General features: G+C 38.9%; 1 protein-coding gene across 1 annotated transcript; it reads right to left on the bottom strand.

The window, feature by feature from the left end:
- Positions 1-95: 95 nt before the first annotated feature.
- On the bottom strand, positions 96-11,790 carry axdnd1 (axonemal dynein light chain domain containing 1). Its single transcript, XM_063013280.1, is given in 25 exon segments — positions 96-296; positions 1,436-1,566; positions 1,978-2,069; positions 2,165-2,290; positions 2,436-2,500; positions 2,950-2,977; positions 2,980-3,075; positions 3,485-3,575; positions 4,487-4,689; positions 4,791-4,884; positions 4,958-5,174; positions 6,125-6,359; positions 6,472-6,541; positions 6,614-6,777; positions 6,859-6,960; positions 7,059-7,179; positions 7,798-7,902; positions 8,112-8,252; positions 8,439-8,560; positions 9,314-9,422; positions 9,519-9,575; positions 10,074-10,250; positions 10,382-10,485; positions 10,563-10,753; positions 11,579-11,790. Coding segments are annotated over 25 exon segments (3,066 nt in total). The 5' UTR covers positions 11,688-11,790; the 3' UTR covers positions 96-180.
- Between the last annotated feature and the right edge of the window lie 2,443 nt (positions 11,791-14,233).

The raw sequence follows: 14,233 nt of genomic DNA, 5'->3' as shown, positions 1-14,233 counted from the left end.
CTATAGCTCAGCTTTAATTTAAATACTTAAGTGATCATTAACATAGATACCATGTAATTTGTGTGTGTATGTGTGTGTAAAAACAATATAAACTATTGTTTTTTTAAATGGTTTTATTACTTTAATCCTCCTATTAAAACTACACAGAGATCACCGGTAACTTTAATATCTTCTGTTGGTTTAGTGTTTCTTGCTGCCTGTAGGGGGTTTGGGGCTGGGCATTGGCTTCTGGCTCACCTCTCTGGGTTCAGATGTGGGTTCTGTATTAGCAACTGGTGATGCAGACTTCTTGCTCACTAAAAAAAACAACACAACAGATAGTATGGGTGTTGCACAGCTCCTGGGTCCTGGGTTTCCTCTAAGTACTAAATGATCACCAGGTCTAACTGAGTAAGTAAAAAGATGAGTATACTATGCCCTTTGGTTGTCAGTGACTGACCCGCTTGGTAATTAGGAATCAAGAGTCTATCATACACTCAATACAAATATATTGCTTTTATTTTCAAGGGGCTTAGAGCTTAGGAGAGATGTGAAAAGTCAGCTCACATTAGAAAAAGAGAAAGTCATTTTTAAAAAGCACAACACAGACTAGATTTCTCTCACTGAACAACAGCAAATGAGTTAATTAGCCTACAAACAAAACAGCAATAGCATTTTGTATAAAACTCATTTAATGCTGGCCTTTACTGCAAAACCTGCACATTTTATTCACAACTGTTTTGGTGAATGTTGATTTAATACTGATAAAATATTGCCTTTTTTACTCTGCCTGCTTCACATTTTTATTACCTAATTGGAACATTTACTCGTAGCAGTAACAGCTTCTTAAAACCCTACAATTTACTGCTTTTTATAAAGTGCTAAAATATTGAGCCAGATTAAGTTCAGTGAAAGTTCAGGTCAATATTAAAGTGGTTTTACTGTACTAGACATCCTTTAGTTAGTATGTGTTACTTATTAATTGTATTTTGGAATAAATAAAGAACATCCTATTCCCCCCTTTGCTCAAAATCGTTATTACTCAGAGCCATAATTTACACCCCACTTGGGCGGCACAGTGGCTCAATGGGTGGCATTGTCACCTCACAGCAAGAAGGTCCTGGGTTCGATCCCCAGGTAGGGCGGTCTGGGTCGTTTCTGTGTGAAGTTTGCATGTTCTCCCTTTGTCTGGGTGGGTTTCCTCCAGGAGCTCCGGGTTTCCTCCCACAGTCCAAAAACATGCAAGTAATGTAAATTGGAGATACAAAATTGTCCATGACTGTGTATGAATCTTGTGTAACGAATAACTACCGTTTCTGTCATGAATGTAACCAAAGTGTCAAAACATGACGTTAAAAACCTAATAAACAAACAAACTTACACCCCACTTGGTGGTAAAACATCTGCTTTGATGACATGATTGTAACTTGTTTCGTCTCATGTTTGCTCAGCTCACCTGTAGTTTCTGGACTGGTTTCTTGAGGTAGATTACGTTCCAGCTCATAGATTTTTTCCAGAGCCCCCTGCAGGGCATCCTCTGCTTTCATAGCCCTCTCCTCAGCCCTTATAGCCCGAGTCTCTACAGCTCTAACACACACACATATTAAAAAAAAGGAATGGTAACACCCTGGTGGTAACTAAATCAAACATGGCTTAAAAATTTTTCATTTGCAAAAGCTGCACTTAAAATATGAGCATCTACGCTTATAGTCTCCTGTTTAACTCCGTAATTAAATCAACAACACAAACAAAACCATGTCATTCTTTTTTCATGCAGGCTTTTTCGTAAGTAGCCAGGACCATTTAGCTCCAGTGCAAATCTGTGTTTATATTTTTATGAACATAGCTGCCAGTTTTATAAACATAGCTGCCACTAAATGGTCAAAAGTATGTGGACACCGCTATAAGCTTGTTGAACATTTTATTCAAAAACCATTAACACTGATATTGAGTTGCCCTTCGTCCTGTGGCTAGATGTCTGTGACCATTAATACTCACAGTAGCTCCTGCTGAAGAACCCGTACAGTAGCCAGAGCACTGAAGGCATGCTGTGCGTTCTCACTCTGCGGTCGCGTCACCAGATCACTGGTCTGAACAGAAAACTCAGATAAGTTCATTGCTATGTTTCATTGATAAGTAACTTTTTGCATTCAAACTGGTTAAATGTGCATAAACAGAGTCTGACCCCAGGGAGCTGCACCATCTCATCTCCAATGATCTGTTCAGTGATGTATCCATCATGACCTATAAGCTTTAGTACGAAACCTTTCTTTTCATTGTCTGTGATCGTTTCTGTCCTTTTCACCTCCACCTACAATAACAAAACATTTATTCCTATGAGCAAAACCTTTCTGGTTACTTGAGCTGAACAGTGTGTAAACCATTGATTGGTCAGGTCAGTGAAGTCCACTTGCTGTCGACTAATGTCTTGTGAAAGTAAATGCAAATATTTTTACCTGTTCATTAGTTCCATCTGCTTTCTCGTCATCCTTGGCCTCTGCAGGACATTTTGGTTTGATATCTACCTAAAACACACCTTTATTTAAAAGTTTTATTTGTTAGGTTGTCAAAAAAAATTTTAAATCATGGAAGACTGTGGGTTCGAATGACAGGTTGGGGGCATGGCTACATTTCCATTCCATTCAGTTTATCCAAATTTTACCACTGCTTTATCCTGCTCAGGTTTGCACTGGATCCAGTTTCCACAGAAACACTGGGTGCAATGCAGTAACACCCACCGGTGGGTCCCTTCACAACCCCTGACCCACTGTCCGATAGCTGGGGATTGGAAATGCTAGTTCTTAAACCTGTTTTTATGGACTGTAAATGTCCTAACTTCCTTATCCTGGGCAAAATAAAGCCCAGTAGTTAAGTGGACACTACTGCCAGATTTACTTACGAATCCTTGAACAAAACTAAACTGAGCAAAAGAAATTGAATGAAGCTTCTCAGCAGAGAGTCCACACTTGCCTCCACTGCGGGAGGATCCGGGATGGATTGAGAAACAGCGTTCTCAGACAGCTGCAGCTCCACAGGAAACCCCGGCAAATCCGATAGCACGATCCTACAGACATCAGCCCACTCACTACACTCATTCTGAAATATCAAGCACCAATCAAACACACACACACACACACACACACACACACACACACACACACACACACACACACACACACACACACACAGCACAGTGATCTACTGTAAGGTTTTCATGTGTTCCTTTCTTATATGTACAAAACTATTGCATAGATCAAATGAATTCAACAGTTTTGTTTGATGTTCTATTTTATCTTTATTTAAATACTAATTATGGTAAAAATACACCATTAAAAGCAAAAACACACCAGTAAACTTAACAACATAAAACAAACGGCTGATGAAGACCAATAATGGTTATTTTAAATTTTTTAGCTGGAACTGTTTATATCTGAACCCTTTATGTAATAATTTAATGCAGTTTCCTGTTTTTGATACATGAATGGAAGTCTACTGAGAAGTTTACCTCAAGTTTTTTGAGCTGGTAAAGTTCATACACCACTTCATCCTGTGCCGTGTTTCTCTGGATCATTTCCTCAACGATGTTATGGCAAGAGCTACACAGTGTGGAGCAAACAGAGTTACCTTAAAATTCTGAATTCTTCTGTACTAAGATCACTTATAATCGTATAGAAGGACTGCCTACAGTTTTCCTGTACGTCTTAGCACCAAAAGTCGATTTTATTTACTTTTACATCAATAAATAATTCAGGCAGTTATTTCTACAAGCACTGGTATAATATTTCTGCCTAAACCGTGACATGTACATTTAACCTTTTATTATAAACACATCAATTATCACTCATTAATTCCATCACACTAACGGCTATATCCTGGTTAAAGTTGATGCTGGTTTCAATGAAAACAACAGATGTATTGCAGAAACAGACAGACAAGGCAAAAATCTACAGTATAATAGAGCACCATTCACACACTTACGGTGGTAAAATATTAAAACAAAATGCAAAGCAATGACAGCTAGGGACAATCTAGATCTTCTGCATGTTTTTGAAATGTGGCAGAAAAGCAAAGTACCTGAAGAACAGCCATGTGACACAGGGAAAACATGCTTAATTCCTGACAGTGACCAGAGACGAGCGTCTAACTGAGGTTTCTATGCCTTCTTGTTGCTGTGTGACAATTTACAGCAGCCAATCTACCTGCTGCACAGTTTTGAAAGGTGGAAGGAAACCACACAGACACAAAGGCTGTGATTTGAGGCAATGTTTAAAGTCAGGTCTGCAGGACCAGCTGAGCAAACGTTCTGTCCCCAAATACATGATATAGTAATCTAATTTATTAATGCAAAAAGACAAAAACAACCATACCAAGTGTACTCCTTGGGCTGCATGGTGGAACAGCAGGTAGTGTGGAAACTGCACAGCACCAGGATTCAACATACCAGCATTGTGATGCTTATAATCTTTAAAAAAAAGTTCAAGATGATGAGCACACTAGCCTACATTACCTTATGATGTACTTGGATAGGTAGTCTGATTTCTGTGCGAGGTTTCTTGCATCTTCCTCCAGCTTTTGAGGAGATGCCTCCTTATTAGAATAAAACTCTGTGTCTGGTGATAGACGGTGCTCCTCTGTATTGCAGCAATCCGGCACCATCAGCAGCAAGAGATCCACCATCCAATGGATCCTCAGTTTGTGCAAGGACCTGACCTGTTCATCACACACACACACACACACACACACACACAATCTCGGCTGCCTGTTTTCACAACTCAGAGCCTACACAACACATGATGCTGCGAGTGCTGTACCTTCTCACCAAGTGTGAAGTTCTCACACTCAAAGAAGTTGTTCTGAGAGGTCAGGAACTCTCTCAGCTTCTCCAGCACATCATCAGTTTCAAACCTGTCACAGAAGCAAGATGGTTCAGAGATGAACTATTTACACTAAGATTCCAAATCATTTATAATACACTTACTGGGAATGCGGCTTCTGCTCTATCTTCTCACTCTCTGGCTGGGAGCAATCTACATTCAGAATGGCCTCCTCAGCTAGTGTTAAACATCTACACAGATCCTCCTCAAGCTTCAATGCATCAGAATGAGGCAAAGTATTAGGAGATCCAATGAGAGACTTCAGTTTGTTGGTCCAGAAATCCATTACTTCAACCAGAGTCATCAATTGTTTATGAATGCCTGTAGTAACAACATCAAGATCAGTTCTGCTATTAAAAAGTGTATACAATCTGTAAAAAGTTTGCAAAATGTACTGTTTGGAGAAATGCTGGAAAATGTACTTCAATAAAACTGGTAAGCTAAACATAGTAAACTACTCTGGGGGGACCAATCCCATTATTTCATTTCCCATACAAACCCAAAGCTCTATGAATTAATCAATAGCTTTTGCTGGTTAGATGTTGATATTCTAACATCCTTACAGTAAAAAAGTTACATCTTGAGCAAAACATCTTGAGCAGGTGTGATGCTTTAAAATTTTAGATCTTGGCTATTACATACCAGGTGGTGCATGGAGATGGTTTGGAATATGATGAGTTGTTAGTTAAGTTTTCATATGCTAAGGCATTAAGGCCCTCCAACCAAGGTTACTTAGGAGTCCCAAGAACTAGCAGAAACAAAAGGGCGACTGTGTTTTGTGCTCCTAAGTTATGGAATAATTTGCCCTCGCTAGGTCTAAGGAGCTGTTTTAACATCTAATCATTCTGATATTCTGTGTGAAATTTCTATTTGTATTAAGTTTATTTTATTACATTTTCATTAATATCTTTATTGTTGTGAAGCACTTTGTAGTGTATCTTGGGAATGTGTTACTTGTAAATAAATGTTTACTTGTTTACTTACTACCTAAAATAATGTGTCCTGCATGCATGTGGAGGATCTTTGTTATATCAGCTATAATCACGTGCCAATGAATATGTCAGTAGACTGGATTTATGTTCAATTCCATCCAATACAGAATTAGCATTTAATTATAGTTACTTTGTGTAAGTTACTTCATCAAAGTAAAGTTACATTTATGACTGTCATTACCTTCAACTTATTGTAATGCAGTTTCTTTAACAGGTAAAATCCATCCCAGGATTAAATAAAAAATCTGGAGGTGAAGCTTGAACACTCTCAGTTCTTACCACTTTCCCCATTAATACGGGTCCCCAACTGCTTATGGAGTTCGGTGACAGTATGACATAGTTCCCTCATTGCTGCCTGACCCTGCGGTGGCTCTCCATCTGGTCCTGAATGTCTCCTGAAAAGCTGCAGAAACAGCTCCTCCCATGACTCCTGAAGCTGCACCAATGTTTTTAGTGTCTCTTGACCTGAGAGAAGGTCTTCACCTCCATATCGTTCACACTGCACAGTCAAAACCTAGAGATGTGTATAGAAACAAAAAGGTAAATAACTGCACAGTATGCTAGCACATATGAGGGTCCAAGTTATACAGTAATGCATGTATAAATTGATGTTAGGAAATGCTAACCTTTGACCACTGCTTTAAGTCATTAAATAGCTTCTCCTCTGAAATCGTTTCAGATTTTGCATCAGGGTTCCTATAAAAATAAACATTAACGCCATCAATTATAAACAAACTTAACAAAACAAGGTTCTGCGTCGATCTGTACCTGGTAGTCTCAAAGAACTTCTTCCATGTGCTAATGCCTGTCTGGATGGACCTGATGCCCTCACATTGCTTTCTCTCAGTCAGTCTGCGGTTCTCCATGAAACTGCTCAGCTGTTCTTTCCACTCATCTGTCAGCTCCATGATCTGATTCAGCTCCTCTGAGTCCTGGTGCAAATTTATGTGTTTGTCAGCCTATTTTAACCATTATCATGTTCTATGGTCAGTATGTAGATTTGTGGTTTGTACCTTTGCTGTCAGGACAATGATGAAGTGTTCTGCAGTCGCATTCCACGTCTGCTCACTAACGTGAAGCCTGCTGACTAGCTGCAGGTTGTTCACATTAATGACCTGGAAACAAGTGTGGCTTGAATGTCTACAAATCTCAACAGAATTATTATTTAAATGTGTCCAGATTAAAAAGAGCGCACACATCGCTGTGAACAGACCTTGAGAGCGAGACTGTATGTGATCTTGCTCCACAGGTCCTTCTCTTCGGTCAGTGAAGCTACTTGCTTTTCCAGCCTTTGTCTCTGCAGCTCGTAGAGATGGTGGAACTCTCCAACCATACTGCAACAGAAATGTTCCAGTTATGTTCCACACAACACCACAATTATTAGCTGAGAATTTTGGTCATAGACATGAACCCATTAACCAACCTGGTTTATGAGCTACAATTGCTGCAGTCTATTGCAAAACACAATAGTTTAGCCGCCTCTACTCGGTCCATCAAAAGGGACAAAAAGTATCACCATAGACACATGAAGTGTCATTGTGTGTGCGTGTTTTGGGTGCATCAGTGTAGTTTTACCAGGATATTTAAGTATTGTGTACACTTACATATTCTCACTCTTTTAAACACATCCATTGTGCTCAAATAGTATGATATGGAAAATATTATGGCCAGGTTTGACCACAGTACACAAGCTTGGTAACAGTTGGACACACTGATATAAGTTTTGTTATGGAACAACAATAATCTGCGAGAATCCCCCATCAGTCAAGCCAATCAAGTCTCTAAGACGCCTAACTGGCACATAGCACCACTGGGGTTTCAAACCTGGATCCCAGAGATAGTGGGGATAGTTTAAATACCTAAATTATTTGTTTCTATTCAGATAATTCTGATAATCTGATGTCAAGCATTAAAATTAGGTATGCTGTAAATTCATGTATTCATGTACTTACTCAGAGTTGCGCTGTGATTGCTCCAGTGCTTTAGCTAGTTCCTCCTGACTCTTCTCAGTCTGTTTGACCACCTGCACATCATGTTCCCTCAACTCACTCAGCTCCCTGGAGTCAAATTCAAGTCAAAGTTAAATCCAAAGTACCATTAATTCTCATTTAGCACAATAATTGTTCTCTGTATTAGATATTGTTGTGGGTATTGACATTTTTAAATGCACTTTTTGTACTAGAGTAATTTTAGTACACAGTGACATGTTATACGTATAATGGGAATGATGCAAGTGTAGAGACGTGTGATGATGTCTGAGATTTACTCAGTAAGATGTGCAACAGATTTTTTGAAGCAGATGATCTCTTCTGTCAGCCGCCAGTCCAGGGCTTTCTGTGCCAGGGTCTCTGTGTGCAGCCCCCTCAGCTGACGGGGAATTCGGTCCAGCAAAGCCGCGTATCTCTGCCTACAGGGTATTTACACATAGAGAGCATTTGCAAAAAACATGAATAATGGCTACATTTGATGGAAATGTTTTAACCCAGTGATAAGTGGAGAACACATTTGATCCAGAATACAGTATTTTAGAAAAAAACAGGTCGCACCTGTTAAAAAAACGAGAAATTTTAAATAGCAGTAGGAAAACAAACACCTGAGTTTAGCTAGCAGCTGGCCCCTTTCAGCACACTCCACGCTGACTTGGCGGATCAGCTCATGGAACACAATGTTATAGATTTTCTGCTCCACTTGAACCAACTCTAACAGTTCCTGCATCTGAAATAAAAAAAAGTCATTTTAACGGCTCAGTACATTTTCAAAATAATATTACAAATGTTTACTGAACAAAATGAAATAATAAACACACATGAACACAATGACAAGTATGCAGGCGAGTAACACCTCAGATTATATTTCCCCTGGTTCTCTGTGGACGGAGAGTCATTAATTTCCTTATTTTATTACTGTTTTATAGGTATTCATTTATACATGTAAAACATATTTTATGGTGACCTGTTACATTTAAATTATTTCTAAATCCTTCTTTAAAAAAAAAAGATTTTCCAGGTTTCACTGAATTTCAGTTAAAAGTTTTTACCTAAAAATTGCATGTACTTTACAAATGCAGTTTTAGATTTCCAATGACTTGTTAAGCACCGAGCTTTTATTTTCAGGGATTACAGGACATGTTGTCTTTCAAAATCAGCAAATGAGTAGATCAAGGCATCACGTCTCACAGTTTTTAAATGAATAAATGATGTAACCTTTAGTTAACTGTTTATTTTTAAGGAAGATCTTAAAATGTCTTCTTAAATCTTAAAATGTTTTGGTAAGCCATTTGGTTTACTCAGCAACACGGACCAGGCAGGAGACAACTAACTCTAAGACTCAAACCTGGGCCTCAGTGTTGGTGTGCTAGCGCATTAGAGACCACTGTGCCACCCAAGTGTCTTAAGCCCAATATTTAGAGGGTTTAAATAAGGCGAACTAAATGACACTATATACTATTACAGTGTTTGGGAAACTTACCTGTGAGAGACCTGTGAGCTCCTCAAACTCTTGATTGATACCTGCTTTCTCCAGCATATCATCCATCAGTCTCATCAACTGCACTGCCTCCAGTCGTCCACTGGGTTTCCTAACGCCCACACACCCACAAAATGTATGTGTTGAAAATCATTTTTGTTTATATATGTAAATATAAATTGAAAGCACAAAAATACTGCTTACTCACATGGATGGAAACACACTGAGTTTGTTATCATCGTCTTGTAACAAAACTGTAAATTTGCTGAAATGAAGAACAAAAAAAGCTTTATATTAATTATATAAGGTAAAATGATACTTAATAGGGTAAAATATGTGTTTTATGTAGAGCAGTTTTTCATCTTAATCATATGCTTGATCCTGGTCAAGGTCCTGGCAGGTCTGGTATGACTGGGAAACACTGGGTGCAAGGTTTAAATACCCTGGAGAGGGCACCAATCTATCGCAGGCCTTTGGCCATTGACCACTACAGACATAGTCAATCATGTCTGTATAAATGTTATATATTAATAATAATATTTTTTGTATGAATTTCATTTTTGTATTAATTTTACTTTTTAATTAAACATGTAGAAATAAACAATCTTCTTATGAGAAGATATAGATATGTTAAATGTAAGAAATAAACATTATTTCGTATTAAAACTCTCTGTTTCATTTTCTGATTGCTGGTGTCCAACCGTTCGCATAAGCTTGTAAATGGAAACCAGGTAAATTGTTTTAGTACGAAACTAAATCTTACTCATCATACAGCTGCAGTGGTTTCACTCCTTTCTTTTTAACTATGTGGTATTCAGTTGGGATTAATGTTTCTCTTGTTTTAGGATCTTGAGATGGAGTGGTGTCACTGTCGGGCATGGGTGGGAGGGAGATTTTCTGCTTCTGAGCTGCCGAGGTGTCACACAGAAAGGATATATCCCTGTAAAGATACACACACACATACACAAACAAACAGTGAGACATTTTACAGCAGTGTGTATTAAATCTATACAGTTACCATGCATGCTTTATAAAAACATAAGCTGGAATATAAGGTTACTATTTATTAACCTGCCAGCACCAGACAGCGACACTGGCTGGTCTAGAAAGTACTGGTATTTCTTGCGACCGATGTAATGATGCCAAACAGCATCTGGTGCACGTAATCCACCAACCTAAAACAAAAAGTCAAACAACTGACTTATCTGTGTATGTCAAACCACCATAGAAATACTCAGATTTCTGGACAAACCTTTAGGTGTTTGGGGGTTCTGCTGATCTTTGATGGCTCCAGTCTGTCACGGGTGCATAGATTTGAAGTGAGACTGCTGAGAATCTCGTCTGGTATGAAGTCATTTTGGTTATTTTGCAGTGAAGGGAACGGTGGCTGGACATTTTCACTCACTGATGATCTGTCTTTTATTTCAGGAAGCTTAGCTGCTACTGCTTACATACAGAGGTTGGATAAAACAACAGAAAGGTAGTTGTAGAATTACTGAATTATAGTTACAAACACTTATTAGCACCATCTAGCCACTCTTGAAAGGCTCTAATAGTTAAGATTTTGACATTTTAAGCAATCTGAGGCATCGAAGAGTTTAACGTAACTAAATATTGATGCCTAAATTAAAAAAATCTTTATTTTATGCTTAAAAACCTATCTGTGTTTGGAGAAAGCCAGAGGGTTAATAGAAAGTTAAATACAAAGCCAGCTCTTACAGTATGTTGGTGCATTTTTGTATTATTAGCAGACATCTTAACCTAGTCATTTAACCTATAAATTAGAATGCCAGTAATAGGAAGGGGTGAGTCAGAAAGGGCACCCGGTGTAAAGATTGTTCCAAACTTTCCAAACAAAACATGTGGATCAGAAGTCAGAGTAACATACCGTTACACACCTCTAACTGGAGCAGCCGAAAGAAGAAGAGGAAGAAGAATAATTACATTGTATGTTCATATAACAGTAAACAAACATAATGTATCAGCTTCATTAATTGTAATTAATTTCATTAATTGCTGTGTGTCGACATACATCCCTAGATGAATTAACTAGCCTAACAATTCTGCATTTTTCATATTTAGGTTAAGCAACAGATTAAAATTAGAACATCATCTAATGATGGCAGGATTCAATAACAAGTTCCACCTAAATGGAGATGACACATGGCTACAATAGCTAACAAATGAACATTTACAAACCTAGAACAGATTAATTACACAAATAAACTAAGGAACTTTATAAATGACTAAAAGCTGATAATAACCCACCAGTGTTTTCATTCACGGCTGTGACTGAGTGACTGAGTCCCTTCAAACTCCGGCTCTTCGGTTTTGGAATAGATGGAGGAGACGGACTGGAGTTCACAAACGCCGACATATCAAGTACATTAAATAAAACGTGACATTTTAAATAAAGAATAAAAAGTTTGTAAGAATTTCTGTGTATTTAAAACACTCGGTAACGAAGCGGCCCACAATAATAAAGTTTGTTTCCAGGGAGACAGCTCGTCTCTATGCAACTTGACAGGACTGGAAGGCGAGACTGTTCTATACACACTGCGGTACTAAGTAGTATTGAAAAATAGTACACATCCATACGCGAGGAAGGCGGAGACTACTACTTTGAGATACTAATTAGTATAGTAGTGTGCAACCTGAGCTGGAGACGATGAAAACTGCGGTTTAGTGGAGCACAATGTTATAATTTACAATAATAAACTAAAGAAAGTGACATTTTTTACTGAATACACCTGTAAATGTTTACTGAAAGACACACATATGACAATGTAAGGGTAGTTTGGGGTTCCATTCATTATAACACAATGAATGGAAAACAATACCGTCACAAGTTTACTGTGTATGACATGTACAGTGTATCACAAAAGTGAGTACACCCCTCACATTTCTGCAGATATTTAAGTATATCTTTTCATGGGACAACACTGACAAAATGACACTTTGACACAATGAAAAGTAGTCTGTGTGCAGCTTATATAACAGTGTAAATTTATTCTTCCCTCAAAATAACTCAATATACAGCCATTAATGTCTAAACCACCGGCAACAAAAGTGAGTACACCCCTAAGAGACTACACCCCTAAATGTCCAAATTGAGCACTGATTGTCATTTTCCCTCAAAAATGTCATGTGATTTGTTAGTGTTACTAGGTCTCAGGTGTGCATAGGGAGCAGGTGTGTTCAATTTAGTAGTACAGCTCTCACACTCTCTCATACTGGTCACTGAAAGTTCCAACATGGCACCTCATGGCAAAGAACTCTCTGAGGATCTTAAAAGACGAATTGTTGCGCTACATGAAGATGGCCAAGGCTACAAGAAGATTGCCAACACCCTGAAACTGAGCTGCAGCACAGTGGCCAAGATCATCCAGCGTTTTTAAAGAGCAGGGTCCACTCAGAACAGACCTCGCGTTGGTCGTCCAAAGAAGCTGAGTGCACGTGCTCAGCGTCACATCCAACTGCTGTCTTTGAAAGATAGGCGCAGGAGTGCTGTCAGCATTGCTGCAGAGATTGAAAAGGTGGGGGGTCAGCCTGGCAGTGCTCAGACCATACGCCGCACACTACATCAAATTGGTCTGCATTGCTGTCACCCCAGAAGGAAGCCTTTTCTGAAGTCTCTACACAAGAAAGCCCGCAAACAGTTTGCTGAAGACATGTCAACAAAGGACATGGATTACTGGAACCATGTCCTATGGTCTGATGAGACCAAGATTAATTTGTTTGGTTCAGATGGTCTCAAGCATGAGTGGCGGCAATCAGGTGAGGAGTACAAAGATAAGTGTGTCATGCCTACAGTCAAGCATGGTGGTGGGAATGCCATGGTCTGGGGCTGCATGAGTGCAGCAGGTGTTGGGGAGTTACATTTCATTGAGGGACACATGAACTCCAATATGTACTGTGAAATACTGAAGCAGAGCATGATCCCCTCCCTCCGGAAACTGGGTCGCAGGGCAGTGTTCCAGCATGATAATGACCCCAAACACACCTCTAAGACGACCACTGCTTTATTGAAGAGGCTGAGGGTAAAGGTGATGGACTGGCCAAGCATGTTTCCAGACCTAAACCCAATAGAACATCTTTGGGGCATCCTCAAGCGGAAGGTGGAGGAGCGCAAAGTCTCGAATATCTGCCAGCTCCGTGATGTCGTCATGGAGGAGTGGAAAAGCATTCCAGTGGCAACCTGTGAAGCTCTGGTAAACTCCATGCCCAGGAGAGTTAAGGCAGTTCTGGGAAATAATGGTGGCCACACAAAATATTGACACTTCAGGACTTTTTACTAAGGGGTGTACTCACTTTTGTTGCCGGTGGTTTAGACATTAATGGCTGTATATTGAGTTATTTTGAGGAAAGAATAAATTTACACTGTTATATAAGCTGCACACAGACTACTTTTCATTGTGTCAAAGTGTCATTTTGTCAGTGTTGTCCCATGAAAAGATATACTTAAATATCTGCAGAAATGTGAGGGGTGTACTCACTTATGTGATACACTGTATGTGACATTCTGTGTCACAAATACCTAGAGCCACATTAATAGGCATTAATATGTGTTGTAGTGTGTATTTTCTGGTCAATGCTTTTTTTTTTGGCAAATATATGCTATTCTTTACCTTTGCTCATAAAACTACTTACTAGTTTTTGGTGACCATACAGAAAATCGTCCACATTGACCATTGTCCAGTACCAGGTATTTTAATGGGTGCAGTTTAATGTCCTATTTATATTGTAACAGAGACATCACCAGCTATTTTCAATCATAACAAGAAATTAGTCCATATTTAAGTTTCTGTATATATGTATTTTTGGCCCAGTATATTTTCAGTTCTGACTTTTGTGCAGCTTAGTTTCCAGGGGCATGCTATAAAAGGAAAATATATTTTCCAAACTGTATAATTATTTATTAGG

Source organism: Trichomycterus rosablanca, chromosome 17 (assembly GCF_030014385.1).
Source record: "Trichomycterus rosablanca isolate fTriRos1 chromosome 17, fTriRos1.hap1, whole genome shotgun sequence".
In the NCBI taxonomy this organism is placed as follows: Eukaryota; Metazoa; Chordata; class Actinopteri; order Siluriformes; family Trichomycteridae; genus Trichomycterus; species Trichomycterus rosablanca.
This window is presented reverse-complemented; position numbering and strand designations above follow the sequence as displayed.